This window comes from Oncorhynchus keta, chromosome 12, assembly GCF_023373465.1.
Source record: "Oncorhynchus keta strain PuntledgeMale-10-30-2019 chromosome 12, Oket_V2, whole genome shotgun sequence".
NCBI classification, from domain to species: domain Eukaryota; kingdom Metazoa; phylum Chordata; class Actinopteri; order Salmoniformes; family Salmonidae; genus Oncorhynchus; species Oncorhynchus keta.
In genome coordinates, this window is record NC_068432.1 from 47,307,147 (window position 1) to 47,329,647 (window position 22,501).

Sequence of the window (22,501 nt, forward strand, 5' to 3'; positions counted from 1 at the left end):
AGAAGCTGTTCAGCAGTCTGATGGCTTGGGGGTAGAAGCTGTTCAGCAGTCTGATGGCTTGGGGGTAGAAGCTGTTCAGCAGTCTGATGGCTTGGGGGTAGAAGCTGTTCAGCAGTCTAATGACTTGGGGGTAGAAGCTGTTCAGCAGTCTAATGACTTGGGGGTAGAAGGCTGTTCAGCAGTCTAATGACTTGGGGTAGAAGGCTGTTCAGCAGTCTAATGACTTTGGGTATAAGTTGTTCAGCAGTCTAATGGCTTGGGGGTGGAAGCTGTTCAGCAGTCTGGTGGCTTGGGGGTAGAAGCTGTTCAGCAGTCTGATGGCTTGGGGGTAGAAGCTGTTCAGCAGTCTGATGGCTTGGGGGTAGAAGCTGTTCAGCAGTCTAATGACTTGGGGGTAGAAGCTGTTCAGCAGTCTAATGACTTGGGGGTAGAAGCTGTTCAGCAGTCTAATGACTTGGGGGTAGAAGCTGTTCAGCAGTCTAATGACTTGGGGGTAGAAGCTGTTCAGCAGTCTAATGACTTGGGGGTAGAAGCTGTTCAGCAGTCTAATGACTTGGGGGTAGAAGCTGTTCAGCAGTCTAATGACTTGGGGGTAGAAGCTGTTCAGCAGTCTAATGACTTGGGGGTAGAAGCTGTTCAGCAGTCTGATGACTTGGGGGTAGAAGCTGTTCAGCAGTCTAATGACTTGGGGGTAGAAGCTGTTCAGCAGTCTAATGACTTGGGGGTAGAAGCTGTTCAGCAGTCTGATGGCTTGGGGGTAGAAGCTGTTCAGCAGTCTGATGGCTTGGGGGTAGAAGCTGTTCAGCAGTCTAATGACTTGGGGGTAGAAGCTGTTCAGCAGTCTAATGACTTGGGGGTAGAAGCTGTTCAGCAGTCTAATGACTTGGGGGTAGAAGCTGTTCAGCAGTCTAATGACTTGGGGGTAGAAGCTGTTCAGGAACCTTTTTGTTCTCTCTGCTACTGCGAAAGACCGTCTATGCATTGTGTGTCCTGGAGTCTTTGACCATTTTTAGGGCCTTCCTCTGACACCGCCTGGTGTAGTCCTGGATGGCAGAGCTCGGCTTTGGGATCCACCCATTCCTCTCCCCGACCTCCCCACCCCAAAATAATTACATATCTCTCCCAATATCCCCCAGCCCCAAAAATCCATCTTCTCTCCCTAAAACCCCTCCCCAATAATCCATCTTCTCTCCCTAAAACCTCTCCCCAATAATCCATCTTCACTCCCTAAAACCCCTCCCCAATAATCCATCTTCTCTCCCTAAAACCCCTCCCCAATAATCCATCTTCTAAAACCCCTCCCTCCAAAACCCCTCCCCAATAATCCATCTTCTCTCCCTAAAATCTTCCTCTCCCTCCCCAATAATCCATCTTCTCTCCCTAAAACCCCTCCCCAATAATCCATCTTCTCTCCCTAAAACCCCTCCCCAATAATCCATCTTCTCTCCCTAAAACCCCTCCCCAATAAATAAAATCCATTTTCTCTCCCTAAAACCCCTCCCCAATAATCCATCTTCTAAAACCCTCCCTAAAACCCCTCCCCAATAATCCATCTTCCTCTCCCTAAAACCCCTCCCCAATAATCCATCTTCCTCTCCCTCCAAAACCCCTCCCCAATAATCCATCTTCTCTCCCCTCCAAAACCCCTCCCCAATAATCCATCTTCTCCCTAAAACCCCTCCCCAATAATCCATCTTCTCTCCCTAAAACCCCTCCCCAATAATCCATCTTCTCTCCCTAAAACCCCTCCCCAATAATCCATCTTCTCTCCCTAAAACCCTCCCCAATAATCCATCTTCTCCTAAAACCCCTCCCCAATAAACCCCTCCCCAATAATCCATCTTCTCTCCCTAAAACCCCTCCCCAATAATCCATCTTCTCTCCCTAAAACCCCTCCCCAATAATCCATCTTCTCTCCCTAAAACCCCTCCCCAATAATCCATCTTCTCTCCCTAAAACCCCTCCCCAATAATCCATCTTCCTCTCCCTAAAACCCCTCCCCAATAATCCATCTTCTCTCCCTAAAACCCCTCCCCAATAATCCATCTTCTCTCCCTAAAACCCCTCCCCAATAATCCATCTTCTCTCCCTAAAACCCCTCCCCAATAATCCATCTTCTCTGCCTAAAACCCCTCCCCAATAATCCATCTTCTCTCCCTAAAACCCCTCCCCAATAATCCATCTTCTCTCCCTAAAACCCCTCCCCAATAATCCAAATCAAATCAAATTTTATTTGTCACATACACATGGTTAGCAGATGTTAATGCGAGTGTAGCGAAATGCTTGTGCTTCTAGTTCCGACAATGCAGTGATAACCAACAAGTAATCTAACAATTCCAAAACTACTGTCTTATACACAGTGTAAGGGGATAAAGAATATGTACATAAGGATATATGAATGAGTGATGGTACAGAGCAGCATACAGTAGATGGTATCGAGTACAGTATATACATATGAGATGAGTATGTAGACAAAGTAAACAAAGTGGCATAGTTAAAGTGGCTAGTGATACATGTATTACATAAGGATGCAGTCAATGATGTAGAGTACAGTATATACGTATGCATATGAGATGAATAATGTAGGGTAAGTAACATTATATAAGGTAGCATTGTTTAAAGTGGCTAGTGATATATTTACATCATTTCCCATCAATTCCCATTATTAAAGTGGCTGGAGTTGGGTCAGTGTCAATGACAGTGTGTTGGCAGCAGCCACTCAATGTTAGTGGTGGCTGTCCCTAAAACCCCTCCCCAATAATCCATCTTCTCCCCCTAAAACCCCTCCCCAATAATCCATCTTCTCCCCTAAAACCCCTCCCCAATAATCCATCTTCTCTCCCTAAAACCCCTCCCCAATAATCCATCTTCTCCCCCTAAAACCCCTCCCCAATAATCCATCTTCTCTCCCTAAAACCCCTCCCCAATAATCCATCTTCCCTCCCTAAAACCCCTCCCCAATAATCCATCTTCTCTCCCTAAAACCCCTCCCCAATAATCCATCTTCCCTCCCTAAAACCCCTCCCCAATAATCCTTCTCATAAAAATGTAAAACATCTCCCCGAAAAAGGTAAAAACTTTGTTGCCATTTAATCAACATCATGCGCGTTTGATTCCTACTGTATGTTATGCAAGTCCTGACTACAAGCATCACACACACTGAGCCAAGTAGTCAAGACACACACATTCTCAAACACACACAAACACATTTTGTCGTCGTCGTCGTCCACACACACACACACCCACACACACACACACACAGACTGAGCTCCAGTCAGAGGCTTAGCGGCGCGGCGCCGTCTGCTGCTATATTTAGTCAGGTTATCAGTGAGGTGAGGTAAACCTGGGGACTGACTGACTGGTCCTGGCCCCTGAGAGCCTGCTAGGGGATAATAGACAGCTTTATGTGCCACTGAGGCCAACAGGGCAACGGGTATCACACACACTGAATGTCACTACTGACAAACACTGGGGAACAGGACCGGCATTCCCAGGTCTCAAGAGATATTTATTATCAGGCACTGTAAAGGAAACATGATTATAAACACTAGTATTTCAGTCATCTTGAGGAGGTACTTTCTTTGGTCTATTTTCAACTTTGAGTTTTACTTTCAGGGTCGTCCTCGTCCTCACAGTCAGTTCCTTCCCATGCGTTGTGGTGAGTTATTTACAAAGCAGTCAGTCAAAGGAGATGATCACAATGAAACAATGAACTGGAGACTGGCTGGGCCCTGGCGTGGGGTCATGGCTGGCTGACTGGCAGGCAGAGTGATGACGTGGGGGGGGGCTCCCTGGTGGCCAGTCTGGACATGAGACCAGACATGTGGGGGTGGGGGTGTGTGTGTGTGTGTGTGTGTGTGTGTGTGTGTGTGTGTGTCTCTCCTGCCCTCCAGACCCTCCAGTGCCAACATCCTGCCCGTCAGCAGACCAGACGAACCCAGACGGGAACACTGGTACACAGTGACGTAGTCCTGTAGACATGCGAGACAGACCCACCCTATAGCTGGATCTGGATCCTATTCCTGACCTGCTAGGAATCATTTCCCCTCTGGGATGAAGAAATTTTCTTAGAATTGAATTCCAAAGTTCTACAGTCATATATATATATATATATATATATATATATATATATATATATATATATATATATATATATATATATATATATATATATATATATATATATTTGGACATTGGTAGGTTTTACAGCCAGATACATTTTTCATTTTTTATTAAATTTAACCTTTAATTAGGAGAGTCAGTTTAGAAAAAATTCTTATGTACAATGACGGTCTACTCCGGCCAAACCCGGACGATGCTGGGCCAATTGTACGCCGCCCTATGGGACTCCCAATCATGGCCGGATGTGATAGAGCCTGGATTCGAACCAGGGACTGTAGTGACGCCTCTTGCACTGAGATGCAGCGCCTTAGACCGCTGTGCCACTTTGGAGCCCGAAAAAAATTAAAAATAGTCTTGCTAGAGAACAGAGCGAATTATATATATTTGTAATACATAGAGAAAAGTGATTTATTCTGTTTTTTTAAGGGACAGAAAACCAGCAAAGATTTAGTCTGAGCAAGACCTTATCTAGTGTTTTATGAGAAATTATGGAACTCAAGGAAAAGTACCTCAAAACGACCACTGGGCGCCAGTATTGGCCCTTTAACATGGTCAGAGGTGAATGGACAACGTTTCATCACGAGATGTCAGACTTCACTCACATAAAGGACAAGACTATTCCTTACAATTCTTAGTATGAAGTTCCATCTTTGAGCCACCAGATGGAGCTCCCTACCATTAGTAGGTATGTGGTCTTGTTAGAAAGCAGATAGAGAGGACCGAGACAAAGAAAGAGGTTAACTCACAGTAAGGCCTGGCAGGAACTTCTCCATGTCATTCAGGTCAATGCCATCATCATCATCATCTTCAAACTTGCCTTTCATCATCCTGAGAGACCGAGAGATAAGGGATGAGTAGGCGGGATAGGTGGGCTCTGATTGTCTTATACAGGGGACAATTTCTCTTCTATTCGACACTTTCTCTCCTCACCTTCTCAAAACTCATTGGAGAAGAAGGTTAGAGGGGAGGGACCTTGGACCTTCTCCTCCAAAATGGTGAGCAGGAGGTGATGAGAGGTTGTGAGCAACGGTGGAAAGACCATTTGAGATTGAGTTTGTGATGATAACCCAGTAGTGAGACTAAGGCCTAGGGGTCAGTATGAGTATAGCAGAGGCTACAGACACCAAGTAGTAATGGAATGGACCAGCATCATGTTCATGTCTATCCCATAGGAGAGGATTAATGGGAGGGATGTATAGGCCTTCAGATCTGCAAAGTGGAAACATTGAACAACATGGAAGGATTAGGGCCAGGTAGAAGGGTTAGGGCCAGGTAACAGGGTTAGGGCCAGGTAGCAGGGTTAGGGCCAGGTAGCAGGGTTAGGGCCAGGTAGCAGGGCTAGGGCCAGGTAGAAGGGCTAGGGCCAGGTAGCAGGGTTAGGGCCAGGTAGCAGGGTTAGGGCCAGGTAGAAGCAGGGTTAGGGCCAGGTAGAAGGGTTAGGGCCAGGTAGCAGGGTTAGGGCCAGGTAACAGGGTTAGGGCCAGGTAACAGGGTTAGGGCCAGGTAACAGGGTTAGGGCCAGGTAACAGGGTTAGGGCCAGGTAGCAGGGTTAGGGCCAGGTAGCAGGGTTAGGGCCAGGTAGCAGGGTTAGGGCCAGGTAGCAGGGTTAGGGCCAGGTAGAAGGGTTAGGGCCAGGTAGAAGGGTTAGGGCCAGGTAGCAGGGTTAGGGCCAGGTAGCAGGGTTAGGGCCAGGTAGCAGGGTTAGGGCCAGGTAGCAGGGTTAGGGCCAGGTAACAGGGTTAGGGCCAGGTAACAGGGTTAGGGCCAGGTAGAAGGCTTAGGGCCAGGTAGAAGGCTTAGGGCCAGGTAGAAGGCTTAGGGCCAGGTAGAAGGCTTAGGGCCAGGTAGAAGGCTTAGGGCCAGGTAGAAGGCTTAGGGCCAGGTAGAAGGGTTAGGGCCAGGTAGAAGGGTTAGGGCCAGGTAGAAGGGTTAGGGCCAGGTAGAAGGGTTAGGGCCAGGTAGAAGGGTTAGGGCCAGGTAGAAGGGTTAGGGCCAGGTAGAAGGGTTAGGGCCAGGTAGAAGGGTTAGGGCCAGGTAGAAGGGTTAGGGCCAGGTAGAAGGGTTAGGGCCAGGTAGAAGGGTTAGGGCCAGGTAGAAGGGTTAGGACGAGGTAGAAGGGTTAGGGCCAGGTAGAAGGGTTAGGGCCAGGTAGAAGGGTTAGGACGAGGTAGAAGGGTTAGGACGAGGTAGAAGGGTTAGGGCGAGGTAGAAGGGTTAGGGCCAGGTAGAAGGGTTAGGGCCAGGTAGAAGGGTTATGGCCAGGTAGAAGGGTTATGGCCAGGTAGAAGGGTTATGGCCAGGTAGAAGGGTTATGGCCAGGTAGAAGGGTTATGGCCAGGTAGAAGGGTTATGGCCAGGTAGAAGGGTTATGGCCAGGTAGAAGGGTTATGGCCAGGTAGAAGGGTTAGGGCCAGGTAGAAGGGTTAGGGCCAGGTAGAAGGGTTATGGCCAGGTAGAAGGGTTATGGCCAGGTAGAAGGGTTAGGGCCAGGTAGAAGGGTTAGGGCCAGGTAGAAGGGTTAGGGCCAGGTAGAAGGGTTAGGGCCAGGTAGAAGGGTTAGGGCCAGGTAGAAGGGTTAGGGCCAGGTAGAAGGGTTAGGGCCAGGTAACAGGGTTAGGGCCAGGTAAAGGGTTAGGGCCAGGTAGAAGGGTTAGGGCCAGGTAGAAGGGTTAGGGCCAGGTAGAAGGGTTAGGGCCAGGTAGAAGGGTTAGGGCCAGGTAGAAGGGTTAGGGCCAGGTAGAAGGGTTAGGGCCAGGTAGAAGGGTTAGGGCCAGGTAGAAGGGTTAGGGCCAGGTAGAAGGGTTAGGGAGAGAACTGGGACAATGTTTCTCTATGCTCATGTCAAGGAGTCGCTGGACACACACTTCCTTTCTCAGTAACTTGTTATTTATTTAATTGAATGACTAGATGCACTCACCCCTCTCTGTCGATGTGTGGTAGATGCTTTGGTGTTCCTCTGAAGGGTTTCCTGTGGAACTGACTGAAGTCTAGCTTCTCAGGCTGGAGGTCCCATGTCGCCCCCCTACAAACACAACATTGGACAAGAAGATGACATAAACAAATCAAAAACCGGTCGCAACACACATCTGCAGATGCTACCGCAGGTGCAAAAATAAGCTTGTTTCTCTAGCTCTAAAAACGCAGTAATACCTGGCAATACACACAAATCCCAAAAAATGTATTAGTATGCATGTATGTGCGTACAGTGGGGAAAGTAAGTATTTAGTCAGCCACCAATTGTGCAAGTTCTCCCACTTAACAAGATGAGAGGCCTGTAATTTTCATAGGTACAATTCAACTATGACAGGCAAAATGAAAAGAAAAATCCAGAAAATCACATTGTAGGATTTTTAATGAATTTATTTGCAAATTATGGTGGAAAATAAGTATTTGGTCAATAACAAAAGTTTATCTCAATACTTTGTTATATACCCTTTGTTGGCAATGACAGAGGTCAAATGTTTTCTGTAAGTCTTCACAAGGTTTTCACACTACTTTCACAATACTTTTTTGCCCCACTGTACCTAGCTATCAGGTTACACAATATATTTAGACTTACGATATTTAACACACCAACCCAGCTATCAGGTTACACAATATATTTAGACTTACGATATTTAACACACCTACCCAGCTATCAGGTTACACAATATATTTAGACTTACGGTATTTAACACACCAACCCAGCTATCAGGTTACACAATATATTTAGACTTACGGTATTTAACACACCAACCCAGCTATCAGGTTACACAATATATTTAGACTTACGGCATTTAACACACCTACCCAGCTATCAGGTTACACAATATATTTAGACTTACGGTATTTAACACACCAACCCAGCTATCAGGTTACACAATATATTTAGACTTACGGTATTTAACACACCAACCCAGCTATCAGGTTACACAATATATTTAGACTTACGGTATTTAACACACCTACCCAGCTATCAGGTTACACAATATATTTAGACTTACGGCATTTAACACACCTACCCAGCTATCAGGTTACACGATATATTTAGACTTACGGCATTTAACACACCAACCCAGCTATCAGGTTACACAATATATTTATCTCTAACTGCATGTTGTTACTGCATCCCAAAAGGGGGAGCTTTGGGATGCGGAAACATGTATTTGTGATGACAGAATGTGTCACAAACAGGCCCCTACTTCCCCAAATCTGAATATCAGGCGGCATTCCCAAATGGCATCCTATTCCCTATATAGTGAACTGTTTTGACCAGGGCCCATATGGCTCTCATCAACAGCAGTGCACTATATTATAGGGAATAGGGTGCCATTTGGAAAGCATCCTCAGAAAGGTGACATTCCCTTCATGTGTCTAGAGAATAGAGAAAATGAGCTTATTAAACATGTGGCTAAAAACACCCAGGATTCATAAAACAATACAGACATATGAATATAAATAAATATAAATAACAATACACACACACACAATATATATATATATATATATATATATATATATATATATATATATATATATATATGTGTGTATCGGAACAAGCCACATGTTCTCTGAACACACACTGTTTGAGGGCCAGAAGACGTCACCAATGAAAAAAAAAAAACAGCTGGCTGTTTTTGAAAGAAGACGTGGCTGTAAATGAATTGAATTAAACCCGAGGCTAAGCTGCTGCCCCCCCATTTGTTTTGTACACTGCTGCTACTCGCAGTTTAGTATCTATGCATAGTCACTTCACCCCCACCTACATGAACAAATGACCTCAACCAACCTGTACCCCCCCGCACACTGACTCAGTACCGGTACCCCCTGTATATTGTTACTTTTTATACTTTTTTACTTTAGTTTATTTGGTCAAGATTTCTTAACTCTTCTTGAACTGCCCTGTTGGTTAAGGGCTTGTAAGGAAGTATTTCCCGGTAAGGTCTACACTAGTTGTATTCAGTATTTCCCGGTAAGGTCTACACTAGTTGTATTCAGTATTTCCCGGTAAGGTCTACACTCGTTGTATTCAGTATTTCCCGGTAAGGTCTACACTAGTTGTATTCAGTATTTCCCGGTAAGGTCTACACTAGTTGTATTCAGTATTTCACGTTAAGGTCTACACTAGTTGTATTCAGTATTTCACGTTAAGGTCTACACTAGTTGTATTCAGTATTTCACAGTAAGGTCTACACTAGTTGTATTCAGTATTTCACGTTAAGGTCTACACTAGTTGTATTCAGTATTTCACGGTAAGGTCTACACTAGTTGTATTCAGTATTTCACGGTAAGGTCTACACTAGTTGTATTCAGTATTTCCCGGTAAGGTCTACACTAGTTGTATTCGGCGCAGGTGACTAATAAACTTGGATTTGATCCCATCATCAGGTTGCCTGGCTAAGATAGCAACACCACAGTACAAGGATAAGACAGAAGTGAGTACTATTACTAACCTCTCCTTTATATCCATCCCATAATACAATGCCATGGGAGAAGGCTATTCAAGTAAACACTCTCAACTAGCTATGTATCAGTGTGAGCTAGAGATAGAATTCATATGTAATAGGAGTCATCATCAGTGTGTGTGTGTGTGTAGCGATGGGGGCGTGAATGAGTCAACAGTGTGCATGACATACCCATGAGAGTCCATGGTGTTAGCAGCCCAGATATCAGTACCCAGGATGTCAAATGACCCTTCTCTGTTGCCGTTCTGAAAGACAACACACAACCTATTACAGTGCATTACCTGCACACCACAATATGGAACACGTTTACTACTCTACAGCTTAATAGTGATCAAAACAGCTCTCTTGTCACCGTGCTAAACTTAAAAAAATACTCAACCTGCATGCTAACACACCCTGACATTGAGGAAGCATTAGTTAAAGTCCCCTTCAGTGGAAAAATAATAAGTGACAGGATGATTATTACTACTTGAGGCAGTGGAGGCTGCCGAGGGGAGGACGGCTCATAATAATAGCTGGAACGGAGCAAATGGAATGGCATCAAACACATGGAAACCATGTGGTTAATGTATTTGATACCATTCCACTGATTCCTCCCCAGTCATTACCAGGAGCCCCTCCTCTCCAATGAAGGTGCCACCAACCTGTGTTGAGAGGGATGAAAGGGGCATTATTTCTATAAAAACATTTCTGGGGACACAAATAGTGTTTAGCTGGTCTGTCAACATGTACTGTATTTGGGTAAATGGATTGATGCGTTTTCCCTGTGGGAAGGAATGCCATTATGACATCTAGGGTCCTCTATGTATCTCTATGGAGCAGACACACAACTCCTCTGGGAGAGATATCCTGGAGCCTGACAGAAGAACCAGAGGACAACCCCCTCTGCCCCAAACACTGCATGAACCCCACATCACATAACGTGGAACAAGGTAAGCCAGAACCATTGAGGACTTTTCATGCACATCATATTACAGTATACTCAAACAGGCAGTCCTTTGAACTTCTGTCTGTAAGTGCGAGACCTGGGGGCCAGCACAAGAGCTCCATTTCGCTCCACACTGACACCTCCCTGCTCTATCCTTCCTTCAGTTATTTTGGATTTAAAATTAGGCATTTGGAAACAGTAAGGTGATGCATGCTAAAAGAGGGTGGTGAGGGTTGTCCTGACGACCCCTGATGACCTCATAGTAAATCACGTGGTGGAATTCTGGAGCAGCCATAAGCCTGCAGGAGCTTTCTTAGGGTCCCTTGGAACAAAAGAGAGTGAAACAGGACTTGGATACGTATTACTGTGTGGGACAGTGGTGGCCGGGGGAGGATGAAACCAGACGATGATCTCATACTGCAGTAATGGCTGGAAGAGAGTCCGTCCTCCCATTTCTTCCTCCACCATCCACAGCTGCTGTGGGGGTTCTGTGGTGGTCTGATATAACAGCTGTAGTTTGGTTTGGTAGTTACCTGTACCTTGATAATACTGTGTTTCTGGGGGTTAAGGTTGGGGAGAGGTGATATAAGAGCTGTAGTTTGGTTTGGTAGTTACCTGTACCTTGATAATACTGTGTTTCTGGGGGTTAAGGTAGGGGAGATGTGATATAACAGCTGTAGTTTGGTTTGGTAGTTACCTGTACCTTGATAATACTGTGTTTGTGGGGGTTAAGGTTGGGGAGAGGTGATATAACAGCTGTAGTTTAGTTTGGTAGTTACCTGTACCTTGATAATACTGTGTTTCTGGGGGTTAAGGTTGGGGAGAGGTGATATAACAGCTGTAGTTTGGTAGTTACCTGTACCTTGGCTGGCCCTCTGAACTGGTTGTTCCTCCCTCTGCTGCCGGACCTAGAACCTGAACCAGGCCTTGAACCAGAGCTGGGCCTGGACCCTGTACTGCCATTACTACTGTGATCCCACTCATCCTGCAGACAGAGGGGGTGGAGAGAGAGAAAGAGAGAACACAATCAATACCATATCAACTCCTCCACTGCAGAGAATGCAGAACATGTAATACAGAATGCTGATATTAATGTCAAGAAGACGTATTTCTAATATCTATGAGGGAGGAGAATGTACAATAAGGGGTAATAAATAGAGATGGGTCTGCGACTGCTGCCGAGTCGAGGCCATTTACATGATGAATGTCTAACCACCAATGCTGCAAGGGGAGGGGGCAGTGGAGAAAGTGTGTGAGAGTGAGAGAGAGAGAGAGAGAGAGAGAGAGGTTTAATATTTATTGGTATCCCCATTAGCTTTTGCCGGCGCAGCAATTCTTCCTGGGGTCCACAAAAAACAACAACGCTGATAGACAAGGAAAGTCACACAAATACAACGATATACAAACACCACAACTAAAATAATACAAACACCTAAAATAATACAAACACCTAAAATAATACAAACACCTAACACCTAAAATAATACAAACACCTAAAATAATACAAACACCTAAAATAATACAAACACCTAAAATAATACAAACACCACAACGAGAATAATACAAACACCTAAAATAATACAAACACCTAAAATAATACAAACACCACAACGAAAATAATACAAACACCTAAAATAATACAAACACCACAACTAAAATAATACAAACACCACAACTAAAATACAAACACCACAACTAAAATAATACAAACACCACAACTAAAATAATACAAACACCTAAAATAATACAAACACCACAACTAAAATAATACAAACACCACAACGAGAATAATACAAACACCTAAAATAATACAAACACCACAACTAAAATAATACAAACACCTAAAATAATACAAACACCTAAAATAATACAAACACCACAACGAGAATAATACAAACACCTAAAATAATACAAACAACACAACTAAAATAATACAAACACCTAAAATAATACAAACACCACAACGAGAATAATACAAACACCTAAAATAATACAAACACCACAACTAAAATAATACAAACACGTAAAATACAAACACCACAACTAAAATAATACAAACACCACACCTAAAATAATACAAACACCTAAAATAATACAAACACCTAAAATAATACAAACACCTAAAATAATACAAACACCTAAAATAATACAAACACCTAAAATAATACAAACACCACAACGAGAATAATACAAACACCTAAAATAATACAAACACCACACCTAGAATAATACAAACACCTAAAATAATACAAACACCACAACTAAAATAATACAAACACCTAAAATAATACAAACACCACACCTAGAATAATACAAACACCTAAAATAATACAAACACCACAATTAAAATAATACAAACACCTAAAATAATACAAACACCTAAAATAATACAAACACCTAAAATAATACAAACACCTAAAATAATACAAACACCACAACGAGAATAATACAAACACCTAAAATAATACAAACACCACACCTAGAATAATACAAACACCTAAAATAATACAAACACCACAACTAAAATAATACAAACACCTAAAATAATACAAACACCACACCTAGAATAATACAAACACCTAAAATAATACAAACACCACAACTAAAATAATACAAACACCTAAAATAATACAAACACCTAAAATAATACAAACACCACACCTAGAATAATACAAACACCTAAAATAATACAAACACCTAAAATAATACAAACACCTAAAATAATACAAACACCTAAAATAATACAAACACCACACCTAGAATAATACAAACACCTAAAATAATACAAACACCTAAAATAATACAAACACCTAAAATAATACAAACACCTAAAATAATACAAACACCACAACGAGAATAATACAAACACCACAACGAGAATAATACAAACACCACAGCTAAAATAATACAAACACCACACCTAGAATAATACAAACACCTAAAATAATACAAACACCACAACTAAAATAATACAAACACCTAAAATAATACAAACACCACACCTAGAATAATACAAACACCACACCTAGAATAATACAAACACCACACCTAGAATAATACAAACACCTAAAATAATACAAACACCACAACTAGAATAATACAAACACCACAACGAGAATAATACAAACACCACAACGAGAATAATACAAACACCACAACGAGAATAATACAAACACCACAACGAGAATAATACAAACACCACAACGAGAATAATACAAACACCACAACGAGAATAATACAAACACCACAACGAGAATAATACAAACACCACAACGAGAATAATACAAACACCACAGCTAAAATAATACAAACACCACAGCTAAAATAATACAAACACCACAACGAGAATAATACAAACACCACAACGAGAATAATACAAACACCACAACTAAAATAATACAAACACCACAACTAAAATAATACAAACACCACAACTAAAATAATACAAACACCACAACGAGAATAATACAAACACCACAACGAGAATAATACAAACACCACAACGAGAATAATACAAACACCACAACTAAAATAATACAAACACCACAACGAGAATAATACAAACACCACAACGAGAATAATACAAACACCACAACGAGAATAATACAAACACCACAACGAGAATAATACAAACACCACAGCTAAAATAATACAAACACCACAACGAGAATAATACAAACACCTAAAATAATACAAACACCACAACTAGAATAATACAAACACCTAAAATAATACAAACACCTAAAATAATACAAACACCACAACTAAAATAATACAAACACCACAACGAGAATAATACAAACACCACAACGAGAATAATACAAACACCACAACTAAAATAATACAAACAACACAACGAGAATAATACAAACACCACAACTAAAATAATACAAACACCACAACTAAAATAATACAAACACCACAACGAGAATAATACAAACACCACAACGAGAATAATACAAACACCTAAAATAATACAAACAACACAACTAGAATAATACAAACACCACAACTAAAATAATACAAACACCACAACTAAAATAATACAAACACCACAACGAGAATAATACAAACACCACAACTAAAATAATACAAACACCACAACTAAAATAATACAAACACCACAACTAAAATAATACAAACACCACAACTAAAATAATACAAACACCACAACTAAAATAATACAAACACCACAACTAAAATAATACAAACACCACAACGAGAATAATACAAACACCACAACTAGAATAATACAAACACCTAAAATAATACAAACACCACAACTAGAATAATACAAACACCTAAAATAATACAAACACCACAACTAGAATAATACAAACACCTAGAATAATACAAACACCACAACGAGAATAATACAAACACCACAACGAGAATAATACAAACACCACAAATAAAATAATACAAACACCACAACGAGAATAATACAAACACCTAAAATAATACAAACACCACAACGAGAATAATACAAACACCACAACGAGAATAATACAAACACCACAACTAAAATAATACAAACACCACAACTAAAATAATACAAACACCACAACTAAAATAATACAAACACCACAACGAGAATAATACAAACACCACAACGAGAATAATACAAACACCACAACTAAAATAATACAAACACCACAACTAAAATAATACAAACACCACAACGAGAATAATACAAACACCACAACTAAAATAATACAAACACCACAACTAAAATAATACAAACACCACAACGAGAATAATACAAACACCACAACGAGAATAATACAAACACCACAGCTAAAATAATACAAACACCACAACGAGAATAATACAAACACCTAAAATAATACAAACACCACAACTAGAATAATACAAACACCTAAAATAATACAAACACCTAAAATAATACAAACACCACAACTAAAATAATACAAACACCACAACGAGAATAATACAAACACCACAACGAGAATAATACAAACACCACAACTAAAATAATACAAACACCACAACGAGAATAATACAAACACCACAACGAGAATAATACAAACACCACAACGAGAATAATACAAACACCACAACTAAAATAATACAAACACCACAACTAAAATAATACAAACACCACAACGAGAATAATACAAACACCACAACTAAAATAATACAAACACCACAACTAAAATAATACAAACACCACAACTAAAATAATACAAACACCACAACTAAAATAATACAAACACCACAACTAAAATAATACAAACACCACAACTAGAATAATACAAACACCTAAAATAATACAAACACCACAACTAGAATAATACAAACACCTAGAATAATACAAACACCACAACGAGAATAATACAAACACCACAACGAGAATAATACAAACACAACAAATAAAATAATACAAACACCACAACGAGAATAATACAAACACCTAAAATAATACAAACACCACAACGAGAATAATACAAACACCACAACGAGAATAATACAAACACCACAACGAGAATAATACAAACACCACAACTAAAATAATACAAACACCACAACTAAAATAATACAAACACCACAACTAAAATAATACAAACACCACAACGAGAATAATACAAACACCTAAAATAATACAAACACCTAAAATAATACAAACACCACAACTAAAATAATACAAACACCACAACTAAAATAATACAAACACCACAACGAGAATAATACAAACACCACAACTAAAATAATACAGACACCACAACTAAAATAATACAAACACCACAACGAGAATAATACAAACACCTAAAATAATACAAACACCTAAAATAATACAAACACCACAACGAGAATAATACAAACACCACAACGAGAATAATACAAACACCTAAAATAATACAAACACAACACCTAGAATAATACAAACACCACAACTAAAATAATACAAACACCACAACGAGAATAATACAACCACCACAACGAGAATAATACAACCACCACAACGAGAATAATACAAACACCACAACGAGAATAATACAAACACCACAACTAAAATAATACAAACACCACAACTAAAATAATACAAACACCACAACTAAAATAATACAAACACCACAACGAGAATAATACAAACACCACAACGAGAATAATACAAACACCACAACGAGAATAATACAAACACCACAACGAGAATAATACAAACACCACAACGAGAATAATACAAACACCACAACGAGAATAATACAAACACCACAACTAAAATAATACAAACACCACAACGAGAATAATACAAACACCTAAAATAATACAAACACCACAACTAAAATAATACAAACACCACAACGAGAATAATACAAACACCACAACGAGAATAATACAAACACCACAACTAAAATAATACAAACACCACAACGAGAATAATACAAACACCACAACTAAAATAATACAAACACCACAACGAGAATAATACAAACACCACAACTAAAATAATACAAACACCACAACGAGAATAATACAAACACCACAACGAGAATAATACAAACACCACAACTAAAATAATACAAACACCACAACTAAAATAATACAAACACCACAACGAGAATAATACAAACACCTCACCTAGAATAATACAAACACCACAACTAAAATAATACAAACACCTCACCTAGAATAATACAAACACCACACCTAAAATAATACAAACACCTAAAATAATACAAACACCTAAAATAATACAAACACCTAAAATAATACAAACACCACACCTAGAATAATACAAACACCTAAAATAATACAAACACCACAAATAAAATACAAACACCACAACGAGAATAATACAAACACCACAACGAGAATAATACAAACACCACAACGAGAATAATACAAACACCACAACGAGAATAATACAAACACCACAACTAAAATAATACAAACACCACAACGAGAATAATAAACACCTAAAATAATACAAACACCACAACTAAAATAATACAAACACCACAACGAGAATAATACAAACACCACAACGAGAATAATACAAACACCACAACTAAAATAATACAAACACCACAACGAGAATAATACAAACACCACAACTAAAATAATACAAACACCACAACGAGAATAATACAAACACCACAACTAAAATAATACAAACACCACAACGAGAATAATACAAACACCACAACGAGAATAATACAAACACCACAACTAAAATAATACAAACACCACAACGAGAATAATACAAACACCACAACGAGAATAATACAAACACCTCACCTAGAATAATACAAACACCTCACCTAGAATAATACAAACACCACAACTAAAATAATACAAACACCTAAAATAATACAAACACCTAAAATAATACAAACACCACACCTAGAATAATACAAACACCACACCTAGAATAATACAAACACCTAAAATAATACAAACACCTAAAATAATACAAACACCACAAATAAAATACAAACACCACAACGAGAATAATACAAACACCTAAAATAATACAAACACCACAACTAAAATAATACAAACACCACACCTAAAATAATACAAACACCACACCTAAAATAATACAAACACCTAAAATAATACAAACACCACAACTAAAATAATACAAACACCACACCTAGAATAATACAAACACCACACCTAAAATAATACAAACACCTAAAATAATACAAACACCTAGAATAATAAACACCTAGAATAATACAAACACCTAAAATAATACAAACACCTAAAATAATACAAACACCACAACTAAAATAATACAAACACCACAACTAAAACAAACACCACAAGTAAAATATAATTCAAACACAACTAAAGAATAATGTGGGTGTTCGAGTCTCACCAGTTACCCTCGGAGCGGTTGCTTTGGGCCCTGTACAGGGCCGGTGAATTTGGGGGAAATATATATATATATATTTTTATTTATCCGAAAATAGAACGTGACAAACCTTTTACAAAAGCTTCAGGCCTTGTCTTTTTGGAAATCTAACTCAAATCTTACTGCTGGCAATGCCATAAGAATCTCCCTGCCCTCCCCCATACAGGCCATAAATCATGCACTATGGTTAAATTCATAGAGTACGCAATGTAGGTCAAGTCGTCAACATGTAAACATGTAGGATGCATGGAAAGGGTACTCCCTGATGGTCATTGTCAAGCAATGCATTTCCTTCACATGCAGCGTTCAGCTAGCTCCTCGTTTACGACAGAAAAAGTGAATGGGAAAATAGGTTTGAAGTTTCCTCACCGTTCTGTGTCTTATTTCAACATCAAAGAAACTCAACCTGAAAGCCCTGATTGCTAAAAGGTCACTTGAAAATACGTTAAGCCATTTTGCCACAGTGACTTACAACCCAAACCAGACGAAACTGGTTTCAAGTCGCCAAGAGACATCATGTGATCTCCTTACTGCCATCTAGTGGACAAATTGGAAATCAGACAGAGTTTGTGCGTGTTTAGAACGCAACCATTAGGTGAAAGATCGGATCTTTTTTTTTTTTAGCTCAAACCTAAACTTTCAGATCTCGTGTTCCCGAACACGGGGGAAATTACATGCTGGTCATGTTAGTTCTGGATGTGCAGTTAAGGGAAAGGCATGTTGCTCTGTTTTGAGCCAGATGCAGCTTCGGTAGGTTGAAAACCAGTGACAAATCATTTGTAGAAATAGAGGAGATTAAGGGACACCACACTGTACATGTCTGATGTTAGAGAAGCTTTCACTAAAGAACAGTCTCTGGGTTCTACTGGATAAACAACTCTCCAGTAATGGTCGGTGATGTAAAACCATAGCAAATGACTTTAAAACAATAGAGGACCAATAACATCAAAGGCTGCACTGAAATCTAACAATGATCTCCACCTATCATCTGATTATCCATTCATTTTAACCAATCATCAGTCATCTGAGTCAGTACAGTAGAAGTCCAGTGGCCTTCTCTATACTCATGCTGAAAGTCAGTAGTTCTCTGAAAAAAAAGCATTGTATTTGGTCAAAACACAATTCTCTCCATCAGTTTACTAGGAGCAGGCAGCAAAACTGATTTGTTTCACATTAAGGTTGTCTATACCTGGTGGCTTATCATTATTGATGCATAACAGTTGTTCCACCTCTCACACACTGACTTGGCCAAATTCAAAACAGCAAATCCTTCTCTCATTACTACACCTTTAAAAACAACAATAGGATGGTTCAATGCTGTCATTTCACTTGAGGTTTTCCACTTTACTTGTGAAATAGTCATTGAAAGTTTTCGTTATAAATGACACATCAACTTCAAAGAACGATGGAGATTAATAGGGTTTTCTGCCCATGATATCATTTAAGGTACTCCAAATTAGGGGAGGGGGTATTGGCTGTGTTGGAGAGCCAGGGCCATTCTGACTGTGTGCTGTTGAGCTGAGTAGAGAGAACCGCCTTCTCTATGACTGAAACAAGTTGACTACAGTCAGTGTTTTGATCCAGTGGTCACAGTCAGTCACACACACACACACACCTCTCTGCCCCAAACCCTACTACAGACTCTGCCTTCTGGCTGGGGGATTCTAGACTGGTGTCCCCTTCCCTCCCAGACAACCGCAAGGGAGTGACTGAATGTAACGTTCAAGTTCGTGTCATTTGATTATTTCATCAGGGCCTCTCTCAAATCATTTGTCAGACTTAATGCAGCCGCCTCATTCACCTCAACGACAGGCTTGGATTACCGTGTGTGAGAAGCAAGGGTTGGAACCGGTTCAGGGAACAGAACAGAAAACCGGAAGATAACAAAATGTTTCAAGAACAGAAACGGAACCGAGAAAGAAAGTGATCCATACTGTTGCGGAACAGAAATTATTTTAAAAGTATGGAAAACGGTTAATGTTTTTCTAGCGCCACCAAAAAAAAAAAAAAAAAAACTGCAGCAAATGACCTATGCAAAGCCCTCCCTTAATCACAAACGTATTCCAGCCTCTGCCTGCAAGCTGGAAATCTTTGTCAGCGTGTGTTTAGGTTACTCGTCCCTCACCCATCTGAAACATACTGTAGACTACTGTACTGACGTTAGAAGCATCAGAAGATGGGGAGAGAGATTTTTTTATTAGCTAGATTAGAATGGAATAACTTTTTCAATGTTAGTTAAGGATACTATAGGCCTAGTTATCACGTTTCACACGTTGGGAAAAAGGGTAAGGCGTGTTTTTAATTCTTGGTCCGCAATAAGCTAGCCAGCTCAAAGGACATTCAAAGTTCCTTCATAGAAGCCGCTCCTCCTAGATATAATTCTGTGGACCTAATTCAGATTATGTCATAAAAAGATGCCCAGCGCTTCAAGCCTGCTCCTCAACCCTCTCTCACTACCCATAAAATTTCAGACACATCTTGCGCAATAGGCAACAGTTGTCTGTCTATCACGCATGTAAACAACCTCACTGATTGGTGAAGTCATTTCATGAGCTAAAAAAGGCTAAACACATTATTTCACAGGTTAAAAAAAGGAACAGGGGTTTGGGGTTCGAACTAGAGGTCGACAGATTATGATTTTTCAACGCCGATACGGATTATTGGAGGACCAAAAAAGCAGATATCGATTCAATTGGCAGATTTTCTTTTTCTCGTAATAATGACAATTACAACAATACTGAATGAACACTTATTTTAACTTAATATAATGCATCAATAAAAATCTATTTAGCATCAAATAAATAATGAAACGTGTTCAATTTGGTTTAAATAATGCAAAAACAAAGTGTTGGAGAAGTAAAAGTGCAATATGTGCCATGTAAGAAAGCTAACGTTTCAGTTCCTTGCTCAGAACATGAGAACATATGAAAGCTGGTGGTTCCTTTTAAAATGACTCTTCAATATTCCCAGGTAAGAAGTTTTAGGTTGTAGTTATTATAGGAATTATAGGACTATTTCTCTCTATACCATTTCTATTTCATTAACCTTTGACTATTGGATGTTCTTATAGGCACTTTAGTACTGCCAGTGTAACAGTATAGCTTCCGGCCCTCTCCTCGTTCCTCCCTGGGCTCGAACCAGCAACACAACGACAACAGCCACCCTCGAAGCAGCGTTATCCATGCAGAGCAAGGGGAACAACCACTCCAAGTCTCAGAGCGAGTGACGTTTGAAACGCTATTAGCGCACACCCTGCTAACTAGCTAGCCATTTCACATCGGTTACACCAGCCTAATCTCGGGAGTTGATAGGCTTGAAGTCATAAACAGCTCAATGCTTGAAGCATTGTGAAGAGCTGCTGGCAAACGCATGAAAGTGCTGTTTGAATGAATGCTTACGAGCCTGCTGCTGCCGACCATCGCTCAGTCAGACTGCTCTATCAAATCATAGACTTTATTATCATATAATTAACGCACAGAAATACAAGCCGTAGGTCATTAATATGGTCGAATCCGGAAACTATCATCTCGAAAACAAGATGTTTATTCTTTCAGTGAAATACGGAACCATTGCGTATTTTATCTAACGGGTGGCATCACTAAGTCTAAATATTGCTGTTACATTGCACAACCTTCAATGTTATGTCATAATTACGTAAAATTCTGGCAAATTAGGCAGCCCAAACTGTTGCATATACACTGACTCTGCGTGCAATGAACGCAAGAGAAGTGACAATTTCACCTGGTTAATATTGCCTGCTGACTTGGATTTCTATGCAGGTTTAAAAATATATACTTCTGTGTATTGATTTTAAGAAAGGCATTGATGTTTATGGTTAGGTACACATTGGAGCAACGACAGTCATTTAACACGAATACGCACCGCATCGATTATATGCAATGCAGGACAAGCTAGATAAACTAGTAATATCATCAACCATGTGTAGTTAACTAGTGATTATGATTGTTTTTTTATACGATAAGTTTAATGCTAGCAGGCAACTTACCTTGGCTTACTGCATTCGCGTAACAGGCAGTCAGGCTCATCGCAGAGTGCAATGTAATCAGGTGGTTAGAGCGTTGGACTAGTTAATCGTAAGGTTGCAAGATTGAATCCCAGAGCTG

At 39.9% G+C, this 22,501-nt stretch overlaps 1 protein-coding gene across 1 annotated transcript in view; it reads right to left on the reverse strand.

The window, feature by feature from the left end:
- ctif (CBP80/20-dependent translation initiation factor) overlaps positions 1 to 22,501 on the reverse strand; it is a 210,761-nt gene that overhangs the window by 182,844 nt on the left and 5,416 nt on the right. Inside the window, exons 2-5 of the mRNA XM_052458739.1 lie at positions 11,358 to 11,480; positions 9,739 to 9,812; positions 7,041 to 7,145; positions 4,869 to 4,950 (exon numbers count right to left, since the gene is read on the reverse strand). Coding sequence (XP_052314699.1) covers positions 4,869 to 4,950; positions 7,041 to 7,145; positions 9,739 to 9,752 — 201 coding nt within the window. The 5' untranslated portion in view covers positions 9,753 to 9,812; positions 11,358 to 11,480. The remainder of the gene's footprint in view (positions 1 to 4,868; positions 4,951 to 7,040; positions 7,146 to 9,738; positions 9,813 to 11,357; positions 11,481 to 22,501) is intronic.